The following is a 19,103-nucleotide window of genomic DNA, read 5'->3' on the forward strand; positions in this document are numbered from 1 at the left end:
ATTCCTGCTGGTTATCACCTTCAGGATCCATGTGTTCTGGTCTCACCTATGTTTTCTCTTCTCGGACCTAGGTCCCTTCAGTGGTCCCTCAAATCAGCAGTTCTTTGTGGTATCATAGAATTCAGGTCATTAAAGAAGCCATCTAACAGGCTTTGTTCCTCTTCCTCACCACAGACACCCATGAAGTCTGATGACTCAGGGCCACAGCCAGATCTGAAATGCTGGATCTTAGAGTTAGCTGTATCCCCAAGGCGTAATCTGAGTCCACACCCATTTGCCCTTTTTTCTGTCTTCAGACTTCAGTGAGATGGATCTGAATGCAGCGTGTGTTTGTCCACCTTTGTCAACTGTTTCTAGAAGCTTCCATTGATGGTTATGTCCCCTGGAGAGAGATGAACATTGGGCAGCCCAGTCTGGGTGTGGGCCGAGTCCTTTATGGGGACAGCTTCTCCACATGAACGTGTTCAGATTAAGACATACATGTCATTGGAATAGATGTACTCCCTTGATCTCTCATGGAAACCATCAAAAAGAATTAGCTATGTCTTCCAGGCTGCTATCTGATCCCCACTTCGATGTAAAGAACCCCCTATTGATTTGACTTACTCTCGGGTCTTATTTGCCAAACACAGGACTCTTTAAAGATTTGTGTAGAGAAGAGGATCAATTCTTCTTTCTCAGGATGAGCAGAGAACAACACATTCTACGTGGGTGAAGGTGGGGACATGGTGTTTTACAGTTTGAGTCTTTTTAGCATCTAGTGTCTGGAAATGGGCTATCAGAGCCTCAAGGTCTCCTTCCACTGTGCTTGGACGTCTTCTTCCCCATTTTGGTGGATGTCTTGTCCTTCTTGTTCATCATATGGGTCTTAGTATGTGCAGAGAAGCTGAAGGAGGGAGCTGTGAGTGCAGCCCACCTAAAAAAAAAGGTTCTCCCAGGGGCATGCCTGTCCATGACCCCAAGTAATAGACTTTTAACAGCTTCCTAACCTTCATCTCATTTGGACCTAAAACTGCCTCCAACATTCTTCATGTTTGCTTTAGAATGTATAAGGGCAAGCAGCATGTGCCTGTGTGTGTGTGGGGGGGGTGGGGGTGGGTGTGGGGGGGGTGTCTGTGAGAGAGAGAGAGAGAGAGAGAGAGAGATCCAGTGTGCAGTGTTTATTCTGTTGCCTGCATTGTCTTTATAAATTTCTTCTGTGACTAACTGTGTATTTCTACAGGGTGATGCCTGCATCTGTCCTAATTGTTCTGTGCAATACCTACCAGCAGCATATGTCCCTAATCCAAACAGTGGGCAAAGATGAAGATTACAGTGTTGATAATGACTGGGGAGACTGTCCCCTAATACAGTCTAGACTTGATCAGAAGGGTAAATGAACTCAGACAGATATTTTAGGTTCAAGATGTTGAATTCTAGGCCATAATAAATTTATCTAAAACAATGAACTGCACTGTGACAAAAGACCTTTAACTGTGCAGAATTACCTTGACAGTTTGTGGTTTTTCCTCTGATCCTTTCTCTTTCTAATATATGTCTTGAAAGCTCTTTGGAAGAAAATTGCTGAGAACCCATTTGCTGGTGATTACTAAGATATTTATCTGTCAATAGAAGAATTTTTTCTTATAAAATACCTAGATGTTCTGGGCTTCTTTTCTATTTATCCTTGTGAGGACTGTCAATATTTTAAAAAATCCAATCACTTCTTCTATTTTACTGGTATTACTTCTGAAATAACCTATTTTTGCTGCTACAGTTGCTGCTATTTACCTCATCCATAGAAGCCACGAAGATTCTATAAAATTACATAATGGAAACTAATAATTGGATTACACTGGCGATCAAGTGATTTTTCACAATAAAGCTCTATAATTTAATTATTTCATGCTTATATCTAATTCCTGTTTCCTTTTCCCATTCATTTTCACCAAATGAATGTCTCTTTTTTGGTGTGTATGTTTATTAACCATTCTATATATTTTGTGACATTTTGAATTCTGTAGCTGAAATACCCTGTTTCCCCAAAAATAAGACCTAGCCAGACAATCAGCTCTAATGCGTCTTTTGGAGCAAAAATTAATATAAGACCCCATATTATATTATATTGTATTATATTATATTAATTATATTATATTCCTGGTCTTCTAGTAAAATAAGACCTGATCTTCTATTAGTTTTTTGCTCCAAAAGATGCATGAGAGCTGATTGTCTGGCTAGGTCTTATTTTCGGGGAAACACAGCATGTGTCTGAGATAAAGCTATTTCGTCACTATCTCATCACTCTAGGCTTAGGGCAGGGCTGTATCAAACTAACAATACAGAAAGCAAATTGATTTAGCCCTTCACCATTATATGTATTCATGATAAAAGTTGGCTATTGAATCTGTGCTACACAATTTGTGTGTAATGCAGATCTCTAAAAGCAAACTTGCTGAGTAAAAGGGCACACTCATTTTTTTCTTTTCCCCCTGCCTTATTTAGTAATAATTAATAAGTAAGAATTGTATGTATTTAAGGTGTACAGCCTGAAGTTTTGATTATATGTATACATTGTGAAATGATTGCCAACAATCAAAGCAATTAACGTATCCATCGGCTCACATAGTGAGTGGGGAGAACACAAGATCTACTCTCAGGAAATTTAAACTATATAATACAGTATTATTAACTGCTATCACCATTCTGTGCATTAGATCTCCATAGCAAGTTCATTCTGCATAACTGAAATTTAGGGCAGATGATGTTATCTCACTTTCCAAAATGTATTCAAGTGCTTATTCCTATCTTATATTTCATTGATCACTACCCCCCACCTCGTTTCAGGAATGACCCTTTGCCCAGTTGCTCCATTTTTTTTTTAAATGAATTGTCTGAACCATGTCTCAAACTGATTGTCTACAATTTTTTAATATACTATCAGGACTAGTCCCAGAATGTCTTAAATACCACTTTACCGCATTCTTACCTATAGATGTTTAAGCCTGCCAGCCAGCTATTATTACCTGTATTCTCATCCCCATCCTCTGTTCATCCTTTGGTTTGAATCAGTGTCCTATTCATGCTCTGTGCCCTCCCAAACTCTTCCTCCATGGCCCCCTGGCACTCATGGTCCGTTGTTTAGTGAACTCTCTTTAAAACTCAACTCTGACTGCTCCTTTATCTTTTGCCCTGGTTAACACGGGCCTCCTCTGAGAGGACAGATCCCTCTCTGCCCCAGTCGCAGAGAAGCTCACATTCAGCTGATCACAAGCCAAGAGAGAGATGTTGAGGTGAGTGCCCTCCTTGTTGCCCATCATAACATCCAAGTCGTTTTTACTCCTTTCTCTATCAAAACCCAATTTGTTGTTGAAGTTCATATTTCAGACTATATCATGGCCAGTGTTGTTGCTGTCATAGTCTCCACCTCCTTGTCACTTAGGACCTTTGCACCTTACTCACAGTTGGCCTCTCCACCCCTGTTCCCTCTTGGAGACTTCAAAATCCATTTACTGAACACCCCAAAGCCTGAACCTCTCTGTTCCTTCACTGTCTCATTTCCAAGGATCATCACCAGTCATTGCACACCCCCTGCAACCTTGACTTCAGCCATGCGGTGTTCTGACAAGCACTCATCTCTTCCAGTCCCACTTACTGTAGCACCTGCCTGAAGTTAATAACTCTTCTCCCATGTTAAGGTCACTAGTGTCCTGACCCATCACTAAAGTCATTCGGTTTCAAACTCCCTTGAGTTCCCTCACTTTCATAGAACTCTCCAGGTGAAAACTCCAGCCCTGTCTAAACCTGACCTTTTCTGCACTTGCTTAAGCAGCTGAATGTGCCTGGAGAAAAATAATATTCCTGCTTGAGAGAGAAGTCCTTACCCTCCTGCCTACTATCAGCTCACATTCTTTGCCTCCTTTCCTGTTATCATATTAGAAATGTCCCTGTTTACATCAGAAGCAGCTCCCTTTACTGTTCAGGGTCCCATCCATTCCAGCCTTCTTAAGAATATCACTTCTATGACGAGTTTCTCAAATTCTCTTGACTGTGTCCCATAAGTATATAAGGCCTAATAATAGTTTCTATCTTTAAAAAGAGTCTCCTTTGGATTTCATGTACCTTTTTAGAAAACCATTTTATTCCTCTTCTATGTTTCAGAGCAAATGTATTTAAAATAATCTATTTCCTCACTTGCAATCTTTCTTTGGTCTGTCCTTCCCAACCTGCCTCTGTATGAACACTGCTGTTATGACCAGGATTTCTGCTGTGCCACATCCTGGGATCATTTCTACATTTTCATTTTTTCAACTTCTCAGTGTACTTGAAATTATTCTTTGAACACTGTTTCTCTTGTCTTTGGTGACACTACAGCTCATTGTTGTTGGATTTGTTTTTGTTTTTTTTCTTAACAAACTGGATACCCATTTCCCTTTGCTTTTGTTCACTGAATCATGAAGTATTGACAAGACTGCATTGGCAAAGGAAACCACAGCCCACAAGAGCTGAGAGATGTGAAGGATAGATATTAATATTCTACTCTTCAGAAGCACCAGAGAGAAAGAACAGAAATAATGGATAGTAGACAATGGCCAAAGTAGACATAATGGTAGAAATTTTCCCGTATCTGCTGGTTGCCCTAGGCAGCCCTCCTGCCTCCAATTCCATATGCTTTCAAGCTTGACACTTCCCCCAAACTACCCCCAGATTTTGCAGCATGTCTTGAGAGAACTGGGATTCAGGTAGATTGGTTGAGTCTGTTGGCATAATTTTAGAACTGAAATGATTCAAATTATATTAAAATGAACATGACTTGATGGAAAGACAAACGATAAAACAAAGTTAAGAAATATTCATGCATGGAATTTATAGGCTGTATTAGTTACCTATTGCTGTGTAACAAATGATCCCTAAATTTTGCAGCTTGAAATAAGAAACATTTGTCATCTCATGCAGTTTCTAAGGGGCAGTAATCTGGAAACAGCTTAGCTGGGTGGTTCTGGCTCAGAGACTTTCAGAGTTTGTGTTATCAGCACAGTCCCGACAAGCTGGACAGAAGTTTAGTTACAGAGGATTGGGAGGTGAACACTGAGGGATGGAGAAAGTGAGTTTGGATTAGCTTTTCCCCACGCTGTTTTCCATGGGATATTTGTCTTCCAAGATGCTTCTTCCAAAGAGGGTTCTGTGGTAAATAAGGGTAGGGAACACCTCACATTCACCACGCTCTAGAAATGTGAATAGGGAAGGCTCTGTGAGAAGTCCTGAGACTAAGAACCCATTTTATTTGGTCAACTCAGCATTTCCCCAACTTTTTGACTAAGAAACCTCTTTATTTTTAAGATACATCTCTTGACTGCTGCCTCAGATATCGCTTTCTAAAACCTAGATTTGAACAAATCCTTTTATTAATGACAGGAGTAGTGTCCCATGTAGGGCACACTCCTTTTACTAATACTTTTCCTGCCAAAAGATTAATTGTTCTGTGACAATATGCTTTTCACTCTGTCCACCTGATCTTTTGCCTATTGTTAGTAGCATTGCCTGATTTAGGACAGCCTAGGAATTAACAGGAAGACAGTTTGGAGAACCAGCGGGGTCTGTGTCTGATGGTAATACAGTATTTTCTATCTGCTTATAATGGGTCTACAGTCCCCTCTTATTACACTCCACCTGGGGACCTACATGTCACCTAGGTTTGCTGAACATAGAGAGCCAATCTGCATTTTACACATACAGGCTAGATGGAGCTTCCATTGTTTTTATTTCTCCGTTTTAATTTATAGCTGGCCTGGCTCTGGCCCTTTAGTCAAGTTAGAACAAGGAAAATCATACTACTTCTAAAGACATATTTCCTAATTCTTTTTTAATCCCCAAAGGCTGAGTGTATGGAATGTCAGAGCGTGAGAGCCATTTCTGGATTCATCGGTAACTTCATCCCCAACAGGACTCTTTCCCGCCCTGCCTCATTCTCACACGTGCACCCTCCAGATCCACACAGCAGCAGTCTTCCCTTCGTCTCCTGCCAAACTTCTCCACCGTCTTTCTTTTTCCTCCTTGCTCAGTGCCTCCCGGCCATAGTAGAAAACAGAAAAAAAAGATTTTTTTTTTTTTTTCAAGAGAAAGACAGCTAGAGAAGGGGGAGGATAAGTGAGTGAGAAAACCCAGGCTGTGTGACTTACCAAGGATTTTTGTCAAAGATGAAAGTCGCAAAATGTACAAGATGCAAATGGAAAATGGTGCTTTAAAGTAGGAACATATGTTTTACTTTAGAAAAGTAAAAACTGTAGAGGGTTATTTTATTCTATTGTATTCTCTCCCCTTCTCCTTGTTTTAAGATGGAGAGGATACAAAATAAACAGCATGGGATTCACTTCTCACTATTTTGTGCACTGTACTACTTTTCTAAAATTTGAAAAATCCAGAACTCCAAAACCAATCTGGCCCCAAGTCTTTAGGATAAGTACCTTCACTGCCACCACCTACGCCAGACCTGGTGATTCTAAACAGCCTCCAAACTGGTCTCCCTCTTCCCACCCTTGCGACTCTTCAGTCTGTTCTGCAGCCAGAGTAACAGTGAAAAATCCAAGTTAAGTGAAGATACTCCTCTTCTCAAACCCTGCATCGGGTCAGAGCCACGGTCCTTTCAGAGGCCCACAGAGCGCTCCATGACCTGTCTGCCTCTCCGACACCACTCCTTGCTGTCCCCCGGACAGGTCTGGGATGAGCATTGCACTCCTGCCTCAGGGCCTGTGCACTTGCCCTTTCCTCTTTCTGTGATGCTTTTCCTCCAGGTAACTGAACTCCCTCAGGTGGGGCAGTATTTACTCAAACGGCAACTTCTTAGTGAGGCTTTCACCAACGATCTTTTCTAAAATTGCATCCTCCGCCAGTACTCCCTGACCCCTTCTCCTTAGCAGTTAAAAGTTATCCTGAGGGTAAAAGTGATTGTTTTTTTTTTCTCTTTGGACATCAGGACAACTTTCTTTGAATATGGAAATTATTGCGTAATAGGAGCTTTAAGTGGTAATCTCATTCACGTTAAAGAATATATATATATAATTTGTTTCAAAAGTCTATTCTAGGATCTTTGTCAGTTATTCTGTATCCCAGTGTTCAGGAGAGATCCATCTGTAATCACTGCTTCATCCAACAGGGTGGACTGAGTGCCCAAGCTTTTGTTCGTGTGGAAGTGGAGGACATGAATGATAATGAACCTGTGTTTAACCCATCCACCTATGTGACGAGCATCAGTGGGCAGACCCAGTCGGGAACTGAGATCATCAATGTTTTTGCCACTGACAGGGATTCTGGGATATATGGAACCGTGGCTTACAAGCTCCTCCCCAGCGACCTGTCATCCCTGTTTACCATCGACTCTACCACAGGTATGTGATTTTGGAACAGTTTTCCCCTGAAATCAACAGCTTCTGCGAAACAGCCAGAAAATTAGCAAAAGTGATTTTTCCATTAGCAGGGATGTTGCAAGACTCACGTCACCTCCCAGAAGGCAGCGAGGCATGTTGAGAAGAGCTGGCACTTGGTAGTTAGGTGATACCTGGCTCTCAGTCGCAGCTGGCCTCCTACTGGTCTCCTGGCCTTTATTGGCCTAAGTCTCCTTATTAAAAGGAATGCTATCAATCCCTATGTTGCAAATTTTTTTGTGAGGATTAAAGGCAGGAAATTATGTGAAACAGCTGGCCAGTAGTATTTCTTTGGCCCGTGTCCCTCCATTTGTATGATTGTGTCATCTAAGGATGATTTGCATCGTTTCAGTGTACTAATAGATCAAATTAGTGTAAAGAGTGTTGTGCGGACATCCCTTTCTTATACTAGCACTGACATTCCCTTAATCTCTTTGGATCTTAGTTTCCTTGTTTTTAAAGTAATACCTAATGCTCCTTTTAGGTCTTTAATATGATAATTATGTCTGCCAAAGAAGTCCTATAAGCAACCTGAGTCTCTTAGAATTAATCAGTATTTAAGAGGTTACCCTCCCCTTCCTATTCGTTTGTTGCTAATGAAATAATGTTTGAAATACTTTATTACAAGAAAACATAAAATTTCAAGTATATATTACATTGTAATATGTTTGAGATTTTAGAGATATTCTGCCCCCAAACTGAACCTGCAAAATTTTTTTAAATTGCTTTAATTTCATTTTGTTTTATTATAGTAAGACACGTAACATAAGATCTGCCCTCTTAACAAATTTTTAAATGTACAATACTTTTTTGTTGACTATAGATACAATATTGTTCAATAGATCTCTAGAGTTTTTTCATCTTGCTTTACTGAGACTTTGTTCCCATTGTTTAGCAACTTCGCGTTTCCCTCTCCCCTTCAGCTCCTGGCAACCACAATTCCCCTCTCTGATTTTATGGGTTTGACTATTTTAGATACCTCAAGTAAGTGGAACAATGTGGTATTTGTCCTTCTGTTACTGGCTTATTTCACTTAACATAAAGCCTTCCAGGTTCATCTAGGTTGTCACATATGACAGTGTTTCCTTCTTTCTAAAGGCTAAATGACATTGCATTATGTGTATATACCATGTTTTCTTTATCCATTCATCCATTGGTAGACATTTAGGTTGTTTCCACAACTTGACCATCATGAACATGACTTCAGTGAACATGGGAGTGCAGACAATTTTTTCAAGATTGCATTTCTTCTTAAAGCACCTGATCTGAGCGTGGGCAGAATGTGTTTCTACTGTGATGATGCTGATAAGGTCAGGGGCCACGCCAGCCATGTTCTGTACATCGTCCTTGGGGGTCTTTACAACGACCATATTCATTAGTAATAAACAGTAATTTACAGAGGACATCTAATCTACCAAGTTCCCTTGTCTTCTCACCCATCCCTGAGGGGTCGAGAGTCACTGCTTCTTGCCTGGAAAGTGTACTTCATCTGGAGTGTGTGACTGGCCGAGGGATTCATGTTTACAGTGACCATCTTTATAAGGCAGAACTTTCCTTGCTCAAAATAATCCACTGACGTGGCCCCTTTAACATGTAAAAGATCAGAAGAAAATACTTTTTAAGGAAATTAGTTTGCTTATCTTGGCTTTTTCAAAATTCCTCTAAACTAAGGACCTTAACTGCTTGTCAAGATGTCAGGCCCTCCAGGGCACTAGCGTTGCCAGAATTACGTAGGTCAGCCAATAATCAGGGCACAAGATCGAAAAGCATTTAGCAGATTATTTTTAAAAGACATCAACACACTCATCATCTAGTTTCCCCTGGAAGATCTTCAAGAATGAGCCATACAGTGTTCTGTTTTTACAGGAGACCTCTGTTGCCGTGCTGGCTTCAGTCAGTCACAGGCTTCCATTCCTGGCACCAGGTATAAGACAAATGCCACTGTTAATTATGGAGAACGCATTGTGTGAGTCATTATCTAGGGAACTATCATGGTAATTTTTTTTTTTTTGAACCAAAGATGAATTTCATAATGGAAGTAGCCTTGGGTTATTGTTGGCCAGTGCATATATTATTTTCCTGTCATTGCATTTAGATTGAAGACATTTCTCAGTCTAACAGTACTTAGAATTTGGTTGCACTTAATCACAACTTATGAGAAATTCATGAGGGCTGGTAATGCTTTACTTTAACCTTTATGACAGACTTGAATAGCATCATGACTAGCTATGGGAAAAAGGTTGCCTAGTAAAGAGGCAGTCTCCGATCTGAACAGTTGAATTCAAGTTCATCTGGTGGTTGATTGCAACTCCACACACATTTTCAATATCGTACATAATAGTTAGGCTTGCAGGCCATGCGGTAAAAGCTAATTTAACTGTTGATGCTCTCATAGAACAGGGAGCAGTATTGGAATATAGTTTCCCTCTCCTGGATTTGTGTTTTTGTTGTAACGTATAGAAAGCTGGGCATTGTTTCTTCACCCATAAGGCCTGTCTTTACGGAGGTGCCAATGTAAATAGTCTCAAGAAATTGACTCTATCAATATACATTTGTGGAATAAAAGAACAAATGACGTTTAGAAATAATTAAAAAGTGATTTAAATCCTTATTACATTCTCTTAAGAAATTGTAAGGGCATATCATTGATAACACAGAACAAAACTTCATTTAAAATCCTCTTTCCCCATCACAGCATGGTAAGTGACACTGTGACCTACCGCCATTTTCCTCACAACTATCCTAGACTCTCATTCTCTCTCTAGCTTATCTGTACTGGCTGGCACTTTTCTAGATTTATATACTAAATATATAAACATCAATGTATATATTTATACATACTTATATAATTATATAGGTTGTCGTTTTTATATAATTGATTACGTAGTTGTATAGTTTTATAGTTATATACAAGTATAGTTATATTGTATGAGGAGACTATTGAGAATTGATGAGCAAATTTCTACATTGTCACTTCCTCTCGAGTTACTCTAAAATTCTCTCTTAGAGACATTCATTAATTTGCTCCCTACTCCATTTCGGCCTTTTGTTTTGATGGTTCCTGTATCAGACATGCTATTCTATAAGCTTACATACTTTGTGTTATAGGCTCATTTTCTGTCTTGTTTTCCTGAAGACAAGAGATTTTTGCATTGACCTATTTGTGCCACAACCAAGACTCATGCATTAAAAATAGAGCTCTTTGACTTACTGTGTTCATCTGGTAAGAAAAATGTTTTGGAAAAAACTGGAAGGGGGTGTGGCAATGTCATGGTTGTTTTCTCTTGCGGGTTTATCTTCCTGGTCTGTTTCTGGTTTTCTAAGTGTGTTGTTAGTTCAAAGAACATTTTTGTAAAATGTGTTTAGGCACCAGGAGAGAGATACTGAATTGAGCCTTCATTTCTTTTATTCTCAGTTAGTTGGGTTCCTTTGATGTGGGCGAAGGAGGACCACAGTGTTTTGAGTTTTAAAAGGAGGAAACACAGAGGCATATTTATTAATAGCTCTTTTTTTATGTATTTTTAATCCCATTTTACAAATTATATGAAGATTTTTTTCCTACATTGTTTGAAGTATTCTCTTTAGAAGCATGAAAAGAGCAATCCTTTATTTTTTGTGTTTGTGTTATTTACTTAGTAATTTTACACTGAAACAAACATTACTTCTAATTCAGATTATTTTAAGGTGACTGAGATTGCAAGCATTTGTGTGGGTCATTTATTGTTGCCCAACTACTTTTTTTTTGCTAGAAATTAACCTTTGATTAGATTTTTGCCCTTCACCTCTTTTTATAGAAGTAAGTTGATATAAATAAAAGTTAATACAAGTTCTAAAAAGAATGTAACTTGTTTATTCAAGGTAGAAAATGGAAGCAAGTTTATCCTTTCAATATGTATTTATTCAATGCATGTTTATTTATGTACCACTCACTGTTATAGGTGTTTGGTATGCATCAGTGAATAAAACAAAAATTCCTGCTTTTGTACATCTTACAAGAACAGTTTATGTTGCCTTGTCTATTGTCTGTTCTACATTTGGTTGTGACGTACACAAAATCCAGCTTTAGCACTACAGAAGAGCAAGTAATTAGGGTAACTGAGTGAGTTAAACTGTCTGACAAGGACAGCTATGCCTCGGTGTTTAGCTGTAATCTTTCATTTGTATGGGTGTGTGGATTTTAACAGAGTAATGTAGCACAGACTCTGTTTTTCTTTATTTCAAGGGCAGATTCTTTTCTAATATTAGTTTTATGCTTAGATTGTATACAATCTAATAATCTCATAATTGTTCACAATTGCCACTTTCCTACATTCAGAACACTATGGTATGTAGTTAACCATACCACATCTCATTTCAGAAGGGATGTGAGCCTGCTCACGCCAAAACAAATTCTTTCTTTTATTTGCAACACAGAGACTAAAGTTAATCAACAACACCTAATCAGTGTATGTCACTTTCATAGGAAACAAAAGCATGTTAGAGTTTTTTCATTTGTTTTTCCAGTATAAGATCAGAGACCCTTAGAGATGGAGGGGACCTTATAATTCAACTCTCTTATTTAGTGGAGGAAGAAATTGAGGCAGAAAGGGATTCAGTAACTAAAGATACATGATTGGTAAACTGGAGACTTGAACTTGAACCTTGTCTAAACCTGTGATCTATCCCTGTACTGCTCTGTCTCAGATAATACTTTTCAGCATCTCTTCGTATATTGCCTATTTGAGCCTCATATCAACTTATGGGATAAGCAAGGCAGATGTTTAATGCCCATCTGCAAATTAAGAGACTGAAGACCCTAAGAGTCTTAGTGAGACTTGCTCAGGGATATGGTAAACCTGACATTCAAATTTGTTTCTTGGACATCCCTTTCAAGGCTACTTCTATTATTATGACTTTTTTTAAAAAAACTAAAGACAAAGCTAAGATAAATAAAGGTTCCATTGATTTCAACTAACTAGGATAGAAAAATGATCTCTTCCTATAAAATCCTACTTGAATTACCAAATTATCTCTTGATTTATTTACTCTTTTCCATTGAATAAATACAATTGAGTAGAATCTTCCAAAATGGGTAAACTATTCTTAAGAATTGTTTTAGTTGTTAATAATTTAGTTGTCAAGAATTTTGAATCCATTCTATTCCTTTCAGCCACTACAATTTAGTTACCCAGATTTGTGTACCAAATAAATAGCATAATGTCATCTCTTTGATGAATAAGTTTCTGTATTCTCACAAGCTGAATATAGGAGAGAGACCATAAACATCAATAACTGATAAGAAATTGTTATTGATGACAGATTTTGGTCTGTTTCTGTTTTTGAGAAAACCACATTTCTAGACTCCATGTTTGGGAAAGGTCATGATTTTGTGCCTGTTTTTATTCTTAACTATACCATAGCTTACAATTTTAATAATGACTTACAGACGATTTTCTAACTATGAATTACCAGCTTGGTTAAGAATATCCCATCTTTTGTAGGAGGTTTGATTATGAAAGTCAGTATTACTTAATTAATAGAAAAACATGATTTTATATACATATTAGATTTCAAGTAAGAGAGGACCTTTGCCTTCAAGCTCTTTTATTAATCTATCAATTAAAACAAATTTCATCCCAGCAGGGTACTCTTTTAAATAAAAAAGTGACAAGATAAAGAGAATAGACAAACATTATTGCACATTATAATTGGTATGTATAAATCCAGGCACTCAGTAACTGAAGAATAAAATAATCAGTGCTCTACAAATTAATTGGTGTCTATTTTTTAATGTTAAATTTGGTCCGATGCACTGGTAGTTAATGATAATTTGCAAGTGTCATGAAAAAATAAGCCAAATAATCACTTTATTAAAGTATTAAAATGTAATTTCATAAATTTTAAGCTGACAATATATAAGCAAAAAAAAAGCTATTCATTTTATCTATAATTTCATTATTTATTATATATGCATATTTACATGTAATATATATTATAAAGCTACATTTTGTGTCTCCTCAACTTTAATAGACAGCTCAGTTATTTAGGAATGTTGGATTCAAGTAAATAAGTTTTCTGCCTCCTTTTCAAATATCAAAAAAAAAGTGAATGTTTTGAAACATTCAGCATATAGAAGGACAAAGTTAATCCTAACACTCCCCTCTTCTAAGCAGTGAGTGTTCAAAGAAAAGTTATTGGTTTCTTCCTGTTCTCTAGTAGAAATTGTTGCATTATACAAAATTGGCTTTGAAGGCCAACTAAAGTAGTCATTGGCTCAGAGGAAGCCTAGTAAAATTTATATATATATAGACATAAAAAGAACCTTGTTCAAATATAAAAAAACAGATTTGGTCATTTCGCTCCCCTACCTAAAATCATTAATGACTTCCTATGGCTCTTTGGCTGAATACCAAATCTTTGTTATGGTCAACCAGGCCCTTCATGACTGGCCCACTTTCCTCTGTGGCCTCAGCTCCAATAACTCTTCTCTTTGATCTCTGTGCTCCTTTCTTACACCAGCTGCTACTACTTCTCCTGCTACTTCTTCCTCTTCCTCTTCCACCTCCTGTTTTCTCCTCCTCCTCCTCTTCCTCCTTCTTCTTTCCTTGAGCTTGCCGTGCTTCCTTCCACAGGCACTTTACTTATTTTGTCTTCTGCCTAGATCATTTGATTGTACCCTCTCCTCTCCTCTTCCTATACTCACATCTTCACCTGCAGTTAACGGCCTAACTCATCCTTCAGGTCTCAGGTTATAGGTCACCTTTTCATGGAGGTGTGTTTCCGACATCTCTCTCCCCAACCACATTAACTCTGGTGCCCAGATTGATATCGTACCACAGCTTCTCTTTATAATTACATATTTTGCGATTATTTGATTAATGTCTGTCCCCCACAGACACTGTCTATTCTGCTTTGTGTTGCCTTCGCAGTTACTAGCACAGTTCCTGGCATGTAGTAGGTACAAAATAAACAGTTGTTTAATAAGGAAAGAATGAGGTGAAATTGTTGCCACAGTAAAGCTTATAGTCTATCTGAGTTGACAGCAATACATATACATATACAAAGAAGAGATTGGTGGTTTTCAGAGGCAGGGGCGTCAGGGGACAAAATTAAATGGATGAATGTGGTTAAACGATACAAATTTCCAGTGATGAATAAATAAATCCTCAGAATTTAATTCACAGCATGGTGACAATAGTTAATACTGTATTGTATATTTGGAAGTTTATAAGAGAGTAGATCATAAAGGTTTTATCACAAGAAAAAATAATTGTAACTAAATTTATTTTGGTAATCATTTCACAATATATTCATATATAAAATCATTATGTTGTACACCTAAAACTAATACAATGATGTATGTCAATTATATCTCAATAAAAAATAAAATAAAAAACATATCATGAAAGTACAATAATTTTTAAAGTTCAATACTGGAAAAGAAATAGATAGATACTCAGTCCAGACCAGAATATAGAAATCTGTGGAAACATGTAGGAATATAGAAAAAAATACATATAGAACAAGGCAAGAGACTTAATAATTATATTCCCAAAGTCAAATAATGAGACTATTGGCACAAACAGCAGTATTATTTGACCAGAAGAAGCCCAGCTGTCTGACTCCTCAGAAGCTTCACAAGATGGTGTTTCATATTTAAATTATTTTGTCATCAGACTTACATTAAGCAAGCTCATTCTATAGATGTATCAAACTGAATGCCAATGATCAGGTTATAGTGAAAAACCATGATTATCATAGAAACTAAATCCATGAGGCTTCATGCCAGGCTTACCTTCTCCTTCTAGGTACACTACCCAGAAATCCCAGTCATGTCTGGAAAAGTTTGTAAATGAGCAATGACTTTTAATGATGGGGATGACATCATTTTAATGTTCCGTAGTACCAGGTGAAACTAAGCTGATGGAACTTCCCCATAATAAAGATATTCTTGCCAGTAGGACAAAAATAGGAAAGCCTGTTGATTTCCAGCATTCTGCATTCCTCTGCTTTTCATAGTGAGTGAAACACTCGATGTCTGTTTGCAAAAGATCTCTCTTCACTTCCATGGCCTGGACTGAGGTGTGTGTTCCTAACATTTGCCTCTCCTTTTTTCTCCTCTTCCTGGACTCATCAGCTACCCTTTGGGTTAGCACGTTTTGTAAAGATAACTTTCACATTATAGGTGTAATCTAGTTTATCGGCACTGGAGTCACACAGGCTCATTAAGGTGACTTTGTATTTGCCTTCCATGAAAAAGAAATGTAGATGGCAAGTGTCATGTATTGATGAAAGTAATGTCTACAGATAGTGTGGGCTTCAGAAGGGAGCTCTGGAAAATCTAGAGTAGTCAGGGAAGGAATTATGGACCCTGAAACTTGAGCTGAACCTTGCAACATAACTCTGATTTGTATTAGGTTGGTGCAAAAGTCATTGCGGATTTTGCAATTATTTTTAACCTTTTAAACCGCAACGACTTTTGCACCAATGTAATATTAGCAAGGGGGGGAAGAATTGGTAGTGATTCAGGGGAAGCAAACAATATAAATATATAAATGTGAAGTCCTGGTGATAGTAAGCATTTGTAGCAAGAAATTAAAATTTAAGTTTGGACTGACTCAACAAAGATATATAATAGTAAATTCCATATTCCACAGGGATACTAGACTTTATTATTCTTCTGAAATTTACCCCCCCCTTGTCAAAGGTATGAAAGGTTGATACATTGGAGATAAAAGGTGTTGATAATTTGGAGAGAGCTGCCCTTGATTTGTGGGTTACCCCCAGGGTGGGGTACCTATACCTTACTGACTGCACAAAGAATTTAGTATGTGTTTCCTGCAGTTTGGGGCTAACGCACTCAAGTTTGTTTCTCACTTGAGAAATCTAAAGGGGGAATGACTGACAGTGGAACAAAGGAGGGGTTTCTGGGGTGAAGACAAACTGCCTTCCACGAGTTTGTAGGGGCGCAGAGCACTAACTGGTTTCTCCTGGATGTTGGTCATTTGTGAGAGAGAGAGCTGGTGTGGAGTCGTTTCAGATCATGCCCAGAAAGGGCCAGAGGAGAAGCGCCGAGCGCTGCCAGCTTTTCAGGAGACAAGGAAACAGGAAGTGGACAATGTGAAGAGAAATGGCTTAGCTCTGTTAAGGCAGCATCAGATTAGCGGTTTGAAGCAAGCAGGGGGGGGGGGGGGGGAAAAGCCGTTTATTTCTGACCTGCAGCATTTGCCCCACCTGAACTTTAAATTTAGAGTTCTGATTATTATATACACTTTTACATTCTAATTATGAAATGGAGACTGTTTTGTGACTTAAAGTAACAGGAAGGATTTTAATGGGTCGACAGTGATTGCAGAAGTTGTACAAACTTCCTGAATTTTCACTTAGGGGTAGAAGAAGAACAGTTAGCCTTACAAAATAAATTTAAATGGGAGGAAAAGAAAATAAAGTTGTTCTAAAAAAATAAAGTTGATTGTATCCCATGGGCTGTGCTTTGTCATCACACTTGTTACCCATATTTATGACAGCAGGAGATTCTCATGTCTGAAGCAGAGAGAGGGGTTACATAATGATGGGAAACTATGATACATTGAGTGGAGTGTCTTATGAAGGAATTTCAAAGTATGAGAGAGGAGTTTCAACTTGATTATTACAGGAAATAAGGACTGACATAAGGGTTTTAGACACTAGCACATTATGGTGAAAGGGATATTTAAGGAAAATTACCCTGCCAGCAGTGTGCTCGGTGAATTATAGAACTAGACATTTTAAACAGGGAATATATATTAATTAACAGCAATGATATAATATATTATGATTATTATAATAATCCAGGGATAAAGTTATGAGATTTGGACTAAGGAGATAGTAATAAAAGAGAGGAAGGAACTAATTGAGGATATTTTGAGAAGAAAATAATATAAGAATGGTGACTGATTTGATTAGTTAATGGAAGAGGATGAGTCATATATAATTTCTTCATTTTAACTATGATTGATGGGCCAGCTGATGTCAGATTGACAAATGCTGAGGAGAAGTGCCACCTAGGAAAAACTATAGAACTGTAATGCAGGTGGTATGACATGGGGAGATGCTAGGATAAAATAACTATTGAAGTTGCAAATACATGAATATTTTGAAGGAAAGATTATGTAGCAATATTTTCAAATGTTAGAATAAATAAAAATTGCTGGTGGAGCTTGTTAAAAATGCAATTCCTGGATCTTTCCCCACATGTAGCAATCAGAATATCTGGGTAAGAGCCTGAAATTTTTTGTTTGAACAGGTAGCCATGGTGCTTTTGATGTAGGTGGTCAGGAAACACTCTTTGAGACCCTTCAGAGACTAGAACAAAGAGCTTAGTACTTAACTAGAGAAATTCTTAGACGTCCGAGGAGGTGGAAGGGCCATTGGAGAAACCCCAGGAATTGTTAATAAACACAAAAATACAACTGTCATGTAAACAAAGGAAAGGGTTCAGAAACAAGGGGATGTCATGTGGATGTCATGTGTCAGATAGATTGAAGGAGTCAGGGAGCAAGAGGTTGGAGATGACGTCCGATTGCCCACCTTTCACTTGCATCCTATTCATGTCCTTTTTTTTCAGGTGTGTTTCTCATAAACATGTGGTTGGATTTATTTTGAAATTCATTCTGATAAATTTGGTCTTTTAACTAGAGCATTTTGTCCATTTATATTTTCTGAAGTCTTTCCCAGTCAAAATCTTTTGTTGGTACTCAGTCTCAATCATGTTAACATATTTCCTCAGGTGTCTTGTGATTTTTTTACTGTAGGCTTGGCTCTTTATCTGAGAGAATCTTTGAACCCTAGGGATGAAGGTGTGTTCCTGGAAAATATTTGTGCATCTCTTGTCCAAGTGTCTTACGAGTGTATCATGTTAAACTAAATTCTTGGCTTGGCAATTGATGAACAGCTTTCTTATTTATACAATATTGACTTTCCCATCATTATAGAGGATTTTTGGATAGATCAGCATTTGTGTGTGTGTGTGTGTGTGTGTGTGTGTGTGTGTGTGTGTGTGTGTAGATAGATAGACATACATTTATATGTATATATAAGTGTATGTGTATATATGTGTATGTGTGTGCGTAAAATATATTAATGCAGACACCCTAGAGTGAAGGCGTTACTTCTAAGACTGCTGTGAAATGAGACATGAAGGAATAAGATAATGAGCATTTTCTTTTCAAAACCTAGTGAAAAACAGAGATTGGAAGAATTTACCTTGTATGGTCAGGCACTTATATAGTGTTATTTGTTTCAAAAGGCTTGGAAACTTCTTTTTTTTTTTTTTTTTTTTAACAAGGCATTTCCCTTGGGGAAGTAGGACTTCTGACCCTCCCCTCCCCTCACATGAATTCATTCTCTGAATGACAACTACGAGTATATATGAGTATATACGTGTATATGAGGTTCTAAACGAAGCCCTTTTTATATAGTTAACACTGGTGTAGTGCTTCCCTGTTTACATATAACTTTAAAGTGTTGTCTCAGACTCCTCTATAACTGTCGGTTCTTTCAAATCAACTTTGTTAGCATTACATTCAGGGCGGGTGATATGACAGTCAGGCCTAAAAATGACACCACAATTTATGTTTTTCTGATGAATTGATATATTTGGAAGCTATACAGTGTTTAAGCTCTAGGAAAATATTGTTTACTTTAGATATTTTGGACCATCATTTTGCAAATGTGCTCAAGTTCTTT

The 19,103-nt window shown here is 37.8% G+C and overlaps 1 protein-coding gene and 1 pseudogene across 2 annotated transcripts in view; one reads left to right on the plus strand and one right to left on the minus strand.

Moving 5' to 3' along the window:
• Positions 1 to 19,103, plus strand: part of DCHS2 (dachsous cadherin-related 2) — a 210,927-nt gene that overhangs the window by 101,968 nt on the left and 89,856 nt on the right. For both annotated transcript variants that reach the window (XM_074338416.1, XM_019733266.2), the window contains exon 3: positions 7,130 to 7,361. In XM_074338416.1, coding sequence (XP_074194517.1) covers positions 7,130 to 7,361 — 232 coding nt within the window. The remainder of the gene's footprint in view (positions 1 to 7,129; positions 7,362 to 19,103) is intronic.
• LOC141572779 (kelch domain-containing protein 4 pseudogene) lies at positions 43 to 2,959 on the minus strand (annotated as a pseudogene).

The sequence above is a fragment of the Rhinolophus sinicus genome, linkage group LG07 (genome assembly GCF_036562045.2).
Source record: "Rhinolophus sinicus isolate RSC01 linkage group LG07, ASM3656204v1, whole genome shotgun sequence".
Taxonomy (NCBI): domain Eukaryota; kingdom Metazoa; phylum Chordata; class Mammalia; order Chiroptera; family Rhinolophidae; genus Rhinolophus; species Rhinolophus sinicus.